Source organism: Penicillium manginii, assembly GCF_028828005.1.
Source record: "Penicillium manginii strain IBT 31320 chromosome Unknown utg000011l:1.0-1395921.0:1.0-1396616.0, whole genome shotgun sequence".
In the NCBI taxonomy this organism is placed as follows: domain Eukaryota; kingdom Fungi; phylum Ascomycota; class Eurotiomycetes; order Eurotiales; family Aspergillaceae; genus Penicillium; species Penicillium manginii.
In genome coordinates, this window is record NW_026643112.1 from 436,879 (window position 1) to 451,146 (window position 14,268).

General features: G+C 49.8%; 3 protein-coding genes across 3 annotated transcripts; 2 read left to right on the forward strand and 1 right to left on the reverse strand.

The window, feature by feature from the left end:
• Positions 1 to 5,021: 5,021 nt before the first annotated feature.
• N7533_013436 (beta-glucosidase) lies at positions 5,022 to 8,553 on the forward strand (the record flags this gene model as incomplete). Its single annotated transcript, XM_057110086.1, has 3 exons — positions 5,022 to 5,770; positions 5,930 to 6,093; positions 6,176 to 8,553. The coding sequence occupies 3 exons, from the start codon at positions 5,022 to 5,024 to the stop codon at positions 8,551 to 8,553; spliced, it is 3,291 nt and encodes a 1,096-aa protein (XP_056952788.1).
• Positions 8,554 to 10,167: 1,614 nt separating this feature from the next.
• On the forward strand, positions 10,168 to 10,845 carry N7533_013437 (putative IgE-binding protein; the record flags this gene model as incomplete). The annotated part of the gene is made up of 2 exons (XM_057110087.1): positions 10,168 to 10,416; positions 10,474 to 10,845. The coding sequence occupies 2 exons, from the start codon at positions 10,168 to 10,170 to the stop codon at positions 10,843 to 10,845; spliced, it is 621 nt and encodes a 206-aa protein (XP_056952789.1).
• Positions 10,846 to 13,051: 2,206 nt separating this feature from the next.
• N7533_013438 (uncharacterized protein) lies at positions 13,052 to 14,266 on the reverse strand (the record flags this gene model as incomplete). Its single annotated transcript, XM_057110088.1, has 1 exon — positions 13,052 to 14,266. One exon carries the CDS (start codon positions 14,264 to 14,266, stop codon positions 13,052 to 13,054), a length of 1,215 nt encoding a protein of 404 aa, XP_056952790.1.
• Positions 14,267 to 14,268: the final 2 nt, after the last annotated feature.

The following is a 14,268-nucleotide window of genomic DNA, read 5'->3' on the forward strand; positions in this document are numbered from 1 at the left end:
CATGGCGGTCCACATGGACGAACAAGCTAAGCGAAGAGAGGAATGGAGGGAAAGATCTTCGGTTCGCATCAACGACGACGAGAGGGGTGGGTTCGAGGAGCCTGCATCGAACGTAGTCCGCATGAGCAACGCCGGGCCTGGAATTCCGGCCCAACACTAACCAGTGGGGGCGACTTAATTAGTACAAAGCACATACCCGCGAATTTAAAACAGGCGACGAGGCAGATACGATTGGTCCGGGCAGTGCATAAGATGGGGTCGTGAAGGCAGGAACAAGATGCACCAGGACCAAGAGTGGACCCGGGTCTCACGATCTCCAAGCTGCGTACTAGGTACAATTATTCGAGGACATGCCTTCAGGGAATCTGAGCACATGGCAAGCCACATGTCCTAAGCCAGGAACATCCCGATAGAGTATATGTGCCGTGGGATGAGCCAAGGGATAGAGGTGCTTATGCGCGTTTACGCGGAACGAACGTTAAATCGCCAGTGAGAGATCCAACAAGGGCAGGAAGTGAGGAAATAAAACGTCATTCTAGCCGGTCTAGACTGTACCACAAAACCCTATGAGCGCCAATCACTTTTAGCGGGAAATGCGCTCTGCAATGCGCAGAATATCGTCGCGTGGGCTGACGACGAAAGGGTGAAACAACGTCGTGGGACCAACGTGGTCGATCACATGGAGATCATGCACTAGTGTAGGGGAGTCAATCAAAATGCACGATTAAAAATTCAAATAGGTAAATTGAACCAGATTAAGCTAGGTGTGCGAGATGCCGATTCACGGGGCCACGCGCGGAGTATGCTTCCTCACTTCCCGCTACAGTTTAGTACTCAGCGGTGTCAATCCCTTCGAAAAGCGTTGTTGAGCCCGGGCACATAATGGGAATAAATTGAAAATGGAGATTAGAGTAGGCGTCAGCTCATACCAGCCACGTCTTACCCCGGCTAAGCCTTACGAGGCATTCTATTCCACACAGCCATAATACCAGCCTGTGGAATGCTACAATATGAACCGCAAAGAAAGCAGCACTTTCACACGCTACCGCGTTGTTTCAGACTGGATCAAGGGTCCTTCCAACAAAAATACTAAATTAAAAATAAACCGAAATAAAATAAGGGGCACACGTGGATTGCCTGCCCTTTCCATCCACCGTTTATGACGAGTCTATCAGTAGGGTCAACCGGATTGGGAAAGCATCAACATGCGTTTCGCCCAGGACGCCACCAAGTGGCTCCTGGATCTTATGGGCCGTGCTCCTGCAAGTGGCTCAAGCCTCAAATTAATGAACGGGTTCGTAAGTATTAGATTAGCGCGGGTTCTCATAGACGGCTTTCCGGCAACCTCGGGGAGGGGGCCGACAAGCGGAGGTCCGAAATGAAGCCAGTCCCGCCGTATTGGAGCCAATTCAATATAGCGTTGATTTGTTTACATCGGGAAATTACTTTCATTCCAACGTGGTCTACGGAGTTATAACATATGGCCCGGTCCGCGTGCTCTACCGAAATATGCAAAGTACATTGTAGTATGTAGCGAATACTCTTCATTCGAGGGGACCACCCGCAAAGCCACAGAAGCCATATGGGCCCGGTGTTTCAGACAATAAGGTTGCTTTTCCCACGCGCACCCCTTGACCAGCGATCATTCCAGCCGTTCCATAGTGAGCAATGTTTGACGATGTTGCGGGTCAACTCACTCGCTCAGATATGCAAAGCACAGCTGGTCTGAGCTGGAGAATCCCAACAACCTTATCCCCATTCTGATTAGTACCACGACACTCGGTGATCGCCGAAGGCACTGAACTGGCGTTCGCGTGATGAATTTCTGGCCCAATTAGACAGTCGATCACATCAATCATTATTCAAGTGATCTGGCAAAGCTGACTCGACGCTGGGGGATGTTCGTACTACCAACCCGACAGATTGGTTCTACGCCCGACTTCACTACAGCCTCCTTTCGCCTCTTTTCCCATCCAGTGTGTCGGGTTAAGGGGACAAAAAGGCTCTTTATTGGGGCCATCGAACCAGCCTTGCAGCATTAGGCGCTACCCCTGACCACAGGTTTTTCTACCTATCACATCAACATGGCGAAAAATGGATTAAATGATCTTTGCCAAGGAGGGGTTATCGATAGTAGTTCGCAGGGTGAAGACCAAAAATAGTATCGATCGTCCGGATGATCATCCCTTGGGGAACAACGTTTGCCCCAGTCCTAAATCATGGCAGCCGGTACCAGTCTGAAACGAAGCATCACGAAACTGATCACAACGGCCCCCAAGTCGGCTGTGATACCGAAGAGCCCCGTCACTACATCCCATCCCAGTATCCGTTGCCCGTGCAACCTTTCGGCCCCTGCATCCATGCCACGAGAACACACGCAGCGGGTTACAGACTGCAAATCCTGACCCAGTCCGTTTGGGTATCTGTACTCCATGCGCCACGATAGCCACGCAACCTAAATTGTCCCTTTTCACATCTTTGGAACTGTTTAGGTGCAGTCTCATGGTCCGATCACTCCCTGAAGAAGTAATACAGTTCGATCCCAGACGTTTTTCCACTATGCCCCTAGACCGGACCAATTCTGCGACATCTACTCACTCCGTACTCCTTGCGACGACCCTGGAATGAAGTAGTTGACAAAGTCCCATTTACGTATTTAATATTCAAATTTTTTTAAACAAAAGGCGAGGATCGTAATATCTTCATGGCCCGCCTGATCCGGGGCTCCCATCGCCCCCATCGTAATCCGGCAGTGGCTGGAAATACCTCCCAGTCACACGAATCAAGGGGTAGGTACTAAGCGAGCGGTGGGTCTCACGAACTTCAAGTTGAATAGCAAAGTTTTACCCTCGTTCCGAAAAGCCGGTTTAACTGGGGAATTGCTTCTTCTCTCTTTGTATTTACTTGTCTTACATGCGAGGCTTCGACATCTTGGGGCCGGTGGGTCGGTGTAGAGACCCGAGTACATAGCACTGGGACGGCTGAAGGTTTACTCGGCAGTCTGAAACGTTGGCTAATCCCCATCTGATGCCAGTAAGATTTGATTACTATTTGCTTCTTCGGAAGACCTCATGGGCGAGGCGGGTGGGGGGATCGTCATCTCCTAGAAATTACTCATACGGGCAGGCAACCCAATAGGGTCCATGCTGTTACTCATTATCAGCGGAGTATATTGAGGCTGATTTCGGCCGAGCAGAATATTAGTACCCTACGGCCTAGAACAATTCATGTTCGGGGTTGGGGATGGCGCGGGTACGAGCTGGGGAACTTTCCTCATCATGAGAAAGGTCTAGAAGCTTTTCTTTTCTAGGAAGGAGCTCATGGAACAATAGGGAGTACTAGTAGCAAGTGCCCAGGTGATAAATATTTCCCATTCCTTATGCGAAACCACAATCCACTACCTGAGTATCCGTGGGCTGCTTGAGTATTGGTGAACATCGGTCTAGACGGGATTCGGCACACTTTGCCATTCATCACGCCCCGGGTCTCGTGATTCCTCTAAAAATTGGACGGTTGCACGGAGGAACATTATGAAAAAGAAATATCTGCGCGGATTGGGTGAGTGAGAAAACCGGAGAAAGCATGAAAGGTGGAACTTGAAGTGGCATACACAGCAATGAAGCAACATATAGCGATAGTTGCAAGAACAGCCGACCCATACCACATCCATCCGAATACAGTGACGGAGCCATTGTACAGCAGCCAGCCAGCTGAAAATAGATCGAGAGCGGCATTAATCAGGATGGGTACCTCCACTTGACGAAGGCGCAACAGACCATCTGTGAGAGACCAGATGGAGGGAAGCAAAAGCTGGAATAGAAATCTTAGTAGGTTATTCTATCTTTGACACAAGTCGATACATCGGTTATCCATGGATTAAGGTGTCTGAAATACCAAAAAGATGTAGAAGCCCGTGGAGTCTTCCAAGGTCATATGAAGGATGGCAGCCAACAGGGCAGTGATGACAGCGCCACCCCTATAGTAGAGAGACCTGCTCTGCCATTCGGATCCGAAATCAGTTGGACACAGCATGGCTCATTTGTGGTGATAGAGGGGACCTCGGAATGAAAGAAACGCGATCTGGGTGTGTGCCCAGGTGTCTGCCTCACATGCCCAGGTGTCAAGGTGTCAAAAGTCAAGAAGGTTGAAGGGCTGAAACGACATTCGAAAGCGGACCCGCAACGTGGCTCCACTCTGAACATCCAACCAGAAATAGAATGCACCCCACGCGTAATCGACTCTTCGATGAGTGCACTTTATTCGACTTTCACTGGATTTAGTAGTCATCCAAGTTCAAGTTATCACAGTAGTAGTAGCACCTGGCAGTACAGTATACAGTATACAGTATACAGTATTTAACTTATGCCCAGGTGGTGCAATGTCAACCGATCCGGCTTCAATCCGGAATCAAATACCTAGGTAAAGTGATACTGCTATATTATAAGTCTTGCATTCCAATACTCCAAGGTTGTTTATACAATATTCTGGCTATCTTTAGTATTAGTACTACTAGTAGTAATTACCTAGGTAGTAGCCTGCCATTAGTAGAGACTCGGCCTCTGAGTCTCGGAGTCGGAACTTGAATTTGAACTTGATTATATACTACTGGTTCTGGAGTACTAGTACTGCTAGTCGGGCGGTATATACATTGCTTGTTTATTTTGGCATGAACTTCGAGTTCAAACTTGGGCTTGCCCACCTGGACAGGTGAACACAAAAATATATATGAATTAACATACAACTCACCTCCTACTCCATAACTAATAGATAAATTCAGCTCTCATACCTAGGTAGGTAGTAGTAATTACAATTTCGATCGTCATGGTTGCTCCCAGATCGGAGTCACCTGACTCCGCGATAATAGAATTCTAGCCCAGCTCCCATCTCATCACCTCAATGTACCTCTCTTGAACAGCTCAGCTAGCCCTGGCCCAGATCGAATCGATAATCAACCTTCAAGTTGACAAACAGCATGTCCAATACCCCCGCCCATTGACCCTCCCTTATGCCACGCCCGAGTGATGGCCCGATCCTCTCGCCCCAAAACCGGCGCCCGCCGCGGAGACTACCAATCTCTCGATAACGAGATCCCACAAGACGAGCAGCAGCTCACTCCTACCTCTACCTCTACATTCAACCTTACGAACGACACCGAGAATGATATCCACAAACCCTCCATCTCCACCTCCACCCCCGCCTCCGACCGCCTTGCTTCGCGCGGTCAAGCCAATGATGTCGATTTACTTTCCAGCGACGACAGCGCCGACGACGCGAACGAAGAAGATGTCAGACTTCGACCGTTGAGAAGTAGAAGCCGGAATCAGGACGACCATCACAATCTGGATACGCGTCGTGGTCCCGTGCGCTCGAGCTACAATCGTCGGACAGTACTTATCGACGATATACCCTCAGGCAGTTCTTCCACCCTCCTCCCGAAGGAATACGAGGCTGAGGGCAGCCACAGCAACATCAATGAAGACATCCCCGTACCGAAAGAGCAGCGTGACGTCGGCAAGCGCATTGAAGGCTTTCTCGAGAGTGAAAGGAGGACTTTACTGGCGGAGTCGTTCCGGACGGATATTGAGGATGCGAATACCGATTTTGTCTTTAGCGATGACGAGGGCTTTGATTTCGAGGATGAGGATGAGTATGGGTCCCCGATTAAACCGCGCGGAAGGAATGGGAAGGGAGAGGAGTCCCGCTGGAAACGATATCGCAATGCTGTTTTTGGCAAGAAAACGTGGTGGCATATTGGGGGGGTTCTTTATCGGTGCGATTCTTCTGGTTTGGATTGCGCTGCAGGGGCTTCATTGGTATTGGGGGGGATAGACAGACGGGATATGTGAGTTCTTTTTCGATTCCTATTGCCCGATTGCTTGTGATGGGCTTGGGAGTGTTGTGATGCTAGATTTTGGGCTGACTGTTCTAGCACCCTGTTCCGTGGTATCCGACTCCTCTGGGGGGGTATCAGCTCGAACTGGAGCGAGAGTTATAGGAAAGCGCACGATATGGTTGAGAGGATGAGTCTTGTTGAGAAGGTTGGCGTCACGACTGGGACTGGGTGGCAGATGGGCCTTTGTGTTGGAAACACAGGTATGTACGAGGGCTTTGAACCGTCTTCCTACTCTTCCTTTCCGCTCTAAGTAGACTTGCAACATGCTGATCCAAATTATAGAAAGTGTCGACTCCGTCGGCTTCCCTTCTCTATGTCTACAAGATGGCCCGCTTGGTCTGCGCTTCGCTGATAACATCACCGCATTCCCTGCTGGAATCACCACAGGTGCAACCTGGAACCGTGACCTCATGAGAGCTCGCGGAAAATCCCTTGGACGCGAAGCGCGCGCTAAAGGAGTCAATGTTCTTCTTGGCCCTTCGATGGGTGGTATGGGAATGATGCCAGCCGGAGGTCGAAACTGGGAGTCCTTCGGATCAGACCCTGTCTTGCAGGCTGTTGCAGCCGCAGAGACTATCCAAGGTATCCAGAAAATAGGCGTGATGGCCACAGCCAAACACTTTGTTCTGAACGAGCAGGAACATTTCCGCCAACCCAACGAATGGGGCACAGAATACGCGATCTCATCCAACATCGGCGATCGTGCCCTTCATGAGGTCTTTGTTTGGCCATTTGCCGAGAGCGTGCGCGCAGATGTTGCGAGTATTATGTGTGCTTACCAAATGGTCAACAATAGCTATTCCTGCGAGAATAGCAAGCTTATCAATGGAATTCTTAAGGATGAGCTCGGATTCCAAGGGTTCGTTCAGTCGGACTGGCTGGCACAACGGTCTGGCGTTCAAAGTGCCCTGAGTGGTCTCGACATGAGTATGCCGGGTGATGGTCTCGCCTGGGCGGATGGCGACGCCCTCTGGGGACGACAATTGACGGCCGCAGCTTTGAACTCTTCCGTGCCAATGGAGCGATTGAATGATATGGTGACGCGAATTGTCGCGGCGTGGTATCATTTCCGCCAAGACCATTGGGAAGAACGCGGTCCTAACTTTTCCTCTTGGACGGACAAGAAAATGGGTAAATTGCACCATGGGAGCCCGGATGACCATTCCTCTGAGGAAGTCAACAAATTCGTGAATGCGCAGCAGTCCCAGCATGCTACAATTGCTCGTGAGATCGCAGCAGAAGGCACTGTGCTTCTAAAGAACATCAATAATACCCTCCCCCTCTCGCGAACTGTTCCCAGCCCGGATGGGAAATACCGGGTCGGTGTCTTCGGCGAGGACGCAGGTCCTGGAAACGGTCCTAATTCCTGCGCTGATCGCGGCTGCAACCAGGGGACTTTAGCCTCTGGCTGGGGCAGTGGTGCGGTGGATTTCCCGTACTTGGTTAGCCCCTGGGAAGCACTTGAGACTGCTTGGTCAAATGAGACAGTTGACGTTCGTAGCTACCTCACCAACGATATTGCCCAACAAGACCTGGCAGAGCAAGATTTGTGTCTCGTTTTTGCAAATTCAGATGGCGGCGAAGGTTTTATCCGCAGCGATGGTATCAATGGCGACCGCAATGATCTATTCCTACAACGCAATGGGGCAAATCTGGTAGAGGGTGTCGCGCAAAAATGCGGAGATGGCCGAGGTCGAACAATCGTCGTGGTACATTCCGTCGGCCCCGTTGTGCTAGACCCCTGGATTGACCTACCAGGTGTTCATGCGGTGCTCTACGCAAACCTTCCTGGCCAGGAGAGCGGCAACGCCTTGGTCGATGTGCTGTTTGGTGACGTCGATGCCAGTGGACGCTTACCTTACACCATCGGTCGGTCTCTTGAGGACTATGGTCCTGCCGCGCAGGTCGTATACAAGGCCGACGACCAGGCCCCACAAGTCGATCTTGACGATGGTCTATACATAGATTATCGCCATTTTGATCGACACAACATCACACCACGCTATGAGTTCGGCTACGGATTATCTTACACCACTTTCGACTTCTCCGATCTCCGTATCAAGGCATTGCAGGAAAAGTCCCGGCTTCCACGCCCGCGCCAGAAGAGCGATATCGCGCCCCCTGTCTACGATAGCAGACCCGGTTTAGCGACCGACAACCTGTTCCCCAGCAACTTCACGCGTTTGGCCAAATACATTTATCCCTATCTCCTGAACACGGACGGCACCGACCCGGGCAAATACCCCTACCCAGAGGGGTACAACGAGAAGCAAGAGCCATCCGAAGCCGGGGGTGGCCGAGGCGGAAACCCAGCCTTATGGGAAGCCATGCTGGAGCTTTCGGTGAAGGTCACCAACACCGGCACCAGAGTAGGCAAAGAAGTCATCCAGATTTATGTTTCCTTTCCAGAGGGTGTGGTCGAGCACCGCGGGCTTGCCTTGGGTAGGGAAGAAATCGACTTTCCCGTTCGCGTGCTTCGGAATTTCGACAAGATTTCCCTCGAGCCCGGGGAGTCTAAGACGGTTGAAATGACGTTGTCTCGCAAGGATCTCAGCTATTGGAGTGTTCGGGCGCAGAATTGGGTGTTGCCGACTGATGGCAAGTTCAAGATCTGGGCTGGTCGTAGTTCTCGGGACTTGCCGTTGGTGGCTGAGTTCTAGTTAATTGTGATGTTTTGATATGAAGTCTCTACCTAGAAACGAGACGGGGGTGTGCACATAGAATCATAATAATTCCCTGTCTATATTCAGCAGACAATCGTTTACCTACCTAGTACGGAGTAGCGTATCCCAATTCCTTGTCGTTGAGACTAATGACATAGCTGTGGAGTTGCTTGAAGCTAAAAATAAGAAGCTTCTATACAGTTATTCATAGGTACTCTTTTTCTTCTGCCTAGTCCATCCACTTTTGCGGCGAGACATCAACTGTTGGACCGAAGAGCCGAAAAGGGGTGTGGCGGTGCCGACTTCCCCGATTCTTCTTTCTTCTCTTCTCCCATGCCGATCTTTCGTTTCTCGTCACAGACAGATTGCCCCGAAACTTCTAGACCAACGCAATGTCCTCGGCTCCACTGGCGTCCCTGAGCAGCTTCTCTCCCATGTGCTGACATTCAATGGTTATGAAGAGGGGGATCGACATTGCCCTCCAGTGTCCTCGATTGCGATCTCAACGGACACCGGCCGAGATACGGGGAGCTCCGTCTCAGCCGGGGGGAACCCTTGGTAGATCTCTGTCTGATCGGAATCCAATTCTGACTGTGATGTCAAGTCCGCCCACGCCGAGACAGAGTGGGACCGCCGTGGATCCGGTCTTCCAGTCGCCACGCCGTTAAGCCACACTCGCAATCGTTGTATTCAGCGGCGAAATAGTTATCGTGATTTTGCTCGTCTCTGAAAAGTCATCAAGGTGCAGAGTACTACGTACGTACGTACTCCGTATTGCTAAGACATCTGTCGATCCCTGCTTTTCTCCGCTGGCACGTTGATATGACTGAAACGACCCACCTGTCAGGGTCTTCGCTTAGGACCAGAGGATTTTCTGAGATCGGATACATCGACGCTGATCAAGGGTCCAGACAACAGGATTATGCAATTTGTCTTCAATCTATCCATGACCGGGGGCCCATGCAAAATACGGGAAATTTTGACCGTCGCAAGCAAAACATCAGGTACGAAGCAGTACTCGCCAACTCATTCGCGCAAAATAGTGTTCAGCGTCCCTGGTTGTGGCTGTCGATCACCGCAAAAGGGTGGAGACTTCTGCAACGAATGTCTCAGGAATCAGGATATGATATCATCCAATAGGAAACTTCGGTCCCTGAATTGACCTCCCAGAAGGGGAACTGATGGAGCTGTTGCCTTAATGGAATGGACCGCCTGTATCCGACTTTCTGTCAATTGGCCAATGCCTCTGCTAAAATCAGCGCTATACCGAACACTGAAGTTCCCGATGTGATCCTTTTGCAGCGTCCATGGGCGCAGCACGTCCTTCCTGCAGGGCAAATCTTGCGACTCCGAGTGATATCAATTGCGCAGCGGAAGCACTTTCGCAGTCAAGTAAATCTCACGACGATCACCTTGACCCAGGGCCACCGATGGAGAACCTAGACGGCACATGGGGAAATGTAGTGGAGAAGTGGAATATAAACTTGATCCGTCCTATGGAATAACATTTATAACTCCCATCCAGCCACTGCAGCTTTCATTTCTCTATTTTCATCAACTTCACGACTCTCTTTACACAGTACTACTAGTATCATACTACTCTCGCTCATAATGAAGGTCTCAGCCCTGCTTTCTCTCGTCCCTCTGGTCGCCGCCATGCCCGGCCGCCGCCAGGAATCCGCTTCCACCGGCTCCTTCGGTGTCACCGCTGCTCGCTCCGGCTCGCCCATCCACTTCCTGCCTCTGACCGCTGCCGGTTCGCACTTCTATCTCGGTGGCAAGAGCCAGACCTATATTCCCGAGGGTGTCCCTCTCAAGGGGTCGACTAACGACACTATCCTGACCGGCTCCCACTACCTTGTATGTATATCTCCATACCTCGCAGCGCAGCGCTCCCACTAACAATACAATCCACAGGATGTCGTTGTTCCCGGCGGCCAGGAGATCTACGTCGATGCTTCCGGTGCTCTGTCCTTCACCACCCCCCACTCGGGCTACATTCCAGAGGGCTCCTCCGAGGGTCCCTTCAAGTACACCCCCGGCAAGAACGGCGGTCTCGGTACCTGGAGCTACGGCTCCGGCTTCATTGCTTGCCCTACTGCTTCCAATGCTACTGCCACCCCTTACAGCCGCCGCCGTGTTGTTGCTGCCACCCCCAAGTGGCAGGTCTTCTCTGCTCAGAAGAACGCCACCGTCCCCACTGGCAACATCAACGACTGCCTCGGCTTCGACGCTCTGGCTGTCCCCGTTGACACCACCACCACCCAGCCTACTTGGGAGTACATCTAAGCGATGCTTTGAATTGGGTTGCTCGGGAAGGTTTGAAGGTTTGACTTGAAAGCATCGAGTGTTATTCGTCGGAAACCAAAGATCTAGTGAAATATCAAATTAGATCCTGGTGATCTAATCTGTGAACGGCCGGGCTGATATTGGATGATTTTATATCAAATTCCTCCCAGCCATTTTTGCACATACATTCCTTTGTGATTATATTATAGACATGTCGTATCTCCATATTGAGAAGAAATACTTCTACTACTACTAGTACTCTCCAGGCCAAATTGGAAAAAGCGTGAATCTCCTGCAAAATTGAATTGCTTCAAGTATGCAGAGACCAGTATTAAAAAAATCCCCATTGAACCATTGTGACCTGCAGGCCAGATGTATGTCGGTCCACGGGTGGAAACGATTTTCGGGGTTGAAAAAAGGCATGGCGCTCCTTGAATGATCAACAAATCCGCCCGCTGACCGAGAGAGGAGAATTAGATCAGGTTGGAATCTCTCCTGGCTCAAAATAGAAATAATCCAGTTAAGCAAAAGGAAACACATACCCTTCAAGTTCCAAGGTTGACAAGCAAGCCAGGCCAGCTTGAAGGTTTATAGTGAGAAACGATCAAAGCGGAAAATATCTGTAGGATTAAAGGACTAGCTAAAGCCCCAAGAACTACTAGATATAACGGTTTTACCAGCGACTACCTACTAGTAGTAGTACTAACTAGTAGGTGCTTTAAGATGTTGTGAGGGCCTCAGACATGAACAACCCCTCAGGCATCTCTAGGCCGCCACCGGCATGACCTTCCTTCCTAGCCCTCCCCAATGGTCAGTTTCTATCTGTCGGAATCACTTCAAGTTGATATTATACAGAATCGAGAGTGATGTAATTTCAGTTATTGAATTTTGAATCAAGGATTTCAAGAATGGGTGTATTAAATACGTAAGCAAAACGATATATTGTGGCTCTGAGATTCTATGATTAAACACACGTAAACAATCGTACCAAGTAATTAAAACCCCCGAGAACAGTAAGCAGGAAAATCGCAATAAGCACACGTAGCTTCCAGTCAACTCCAGAAAATACAAAAAACGCCGAAAACGATTCAATTCTGGTCCTAGTAGAACTCCTCGCTAACTTGACTGCCAACTGGCCATCTCAGATGTGACCGATACTAGTATGGACTCTGATTTATTTATCGCCCGGTAGCCAGTCAACGGTTCTGACTCAGATTGGATTAATATCGATCTGGCCAGCATACAAGGTTATTGAGGAGATTCTCACTTATTTTCCCTTTTGTGTAACGATTCCCTTCGCTGGTCTCTGAGCCGGTGCTCAGTGGCCATAAGCACATTCTGAAGCGATCTTCCAGCTTTTGATCCAGCCCCCACTCTTTCATCATTCAGTAGCGCAGTTGAAGCCGCTTTGATTTGCTGCTGGTACCTTTGATCTTGGTCTTTTGTGGCTTCACTAGCCTTTGTGGAATCGTTGTGGACAGGACCGGAATATGAAGACGATCGCGTTACAGGCATGGTCGTGCTCAAGGTCGGAACTCTGTTCGCTGAGGCTGCTTCTTGATTTTGAGGTCGGGAATCCATGTTAAAGTGAGGAAACGGGAGGTTGAAAGATCCACTGCCCTAGAGAACCTGGGAAAATGACAGTGTCAATAAATAGCAAACAGCGCCCCTGTGATCTTGTTTGCAAATTTAAGACTGAACTGAAACTCCTGCTACCAGCGAGTTTCTTTGATTCGTTTGATTCGCTGAGTGAATTCATTATGACGTCTCACTTAAGATGAACCTTGACTATATGTGACAGCCACACAAGGTGACTTTCATGGGATTTGAATGTGATACATTACAACTAATTATCGGGTGAAAAGTTGAAACCTGGTACTTTAGTCGCTCACCTTTACGGATGAGGTTCCGCGTCTCCACTGACAGGTCAGTGTATGTAGATCGTGGCTTGAAAGCAGACAGCCAACCAACTACGTTGCAGAGGCTGTGTTTACAGAATTTGTGAAGGGTCTAGAATGTCACAAAATTGGTACTTTGACAATGCACATTTTCAAAGTGCTCGTTCTGAAATAATTAAAGATCTTTCGTTCCGAGAGCGACCATGAATCAACACTGGCCAGTACTATTTGCGATTTTGAATTGAGGTTTATTTGCAAGTTATACTATCATTTGATACAGTCGCTTGATGCTACGAGTCCACTTGAAGCTATGAAGATCCCGAATCTCCCTCCTTGGCGATCTTCTCAACCTGCTCCTTTCTCTTTTTCAACACATCCTGGATCTCTTCAAAAGTCTCTTTGAGAACTTCTTCCGCCTCATTTCCCTTCTTATCCGCAGCATTTTGAAGGGTTTGTAATTGCTGAAGAATATTAGACCCGCCCGGTGCGGCCTTTAGCCATTTCTCCATCTTTTCTAGGGCACCACCACCCCCTTGCTTCGCCTGATCAAGTTTCTCCTTGATGAACTTTTCCACATTCTCGGTCTTACCAGAAGACGCGCTCTCCTTAAGAAGACCCCAGAGATCTTGGAAATTTCCCTTTTTGAGAGTTTCGGCATTCTCATCGATCAACGCCTTCAATTTGTCGTTCTTCTCGAGGTATTTTCGGGATTCGTCGAGCCCCTTCTGCCACGCCTCGTCACCAAGTTTCTGCAGCTTTTCCCTCTTCTCATCGATCAATTTCTTGATCTCAGCAGCAGTATCCAGACTTGCGCCGCGCTTCACGATGTCGGATATTTGACTCCAGATCTTGTTCACCTCTTCCTTCGCCTGCGGTCCGTATGATTCGCCCATTTCCTTGAGCTGGTCAATGCTACCGCCGACCTTTTCCTTGAGTTGAGGGTGGTTGTTCAAGATATCCTCGCCAGCATCACCGGCCAGATCCAAGAGGCGATTCATATGTTTCTGTAAGATGTAGAATCCCTGAAATGCCGTGTCCGTATTGAACCCATTGTCCTTGGAAAGGTCCTTCAGCTCGTTGTATGCATCTTTGACTACCTCGTCGAATTCCTCCCCGTGTTTATCTCTGATTGTCTCGAGGTCCTTGAAGGCAGTATCGGCGTATTCTCGAGCACCGGGAATAAAGACGGCGTATCGATTGACAGTCTTTTTCAACCATGAGTAAGCTTCATTCGGCTCGGGCGCGGTCTCCGAAAACTTTTGTTTGGCTTGTTGGATGTATTGCTTGGCTTGCGTGTTGGAATCGATGAGTGTCTTCGCGCCGGAAAAGTAGTACCATGCGTACCCAACTGTACAAGCGAAAGCACCACCTGCTATACCACCGACTAGAGCGGAGTTACCACCAGACGAGGCAGAACCGGAACTGGATGATTGGAAGCGACGGTTTAGAACGCGAGTCCGAGGCTGGAAGCGTACTGGCCGCCCGACTAGACGCATAGCGCGTCTTGTTGAATTCTGAAGCATAT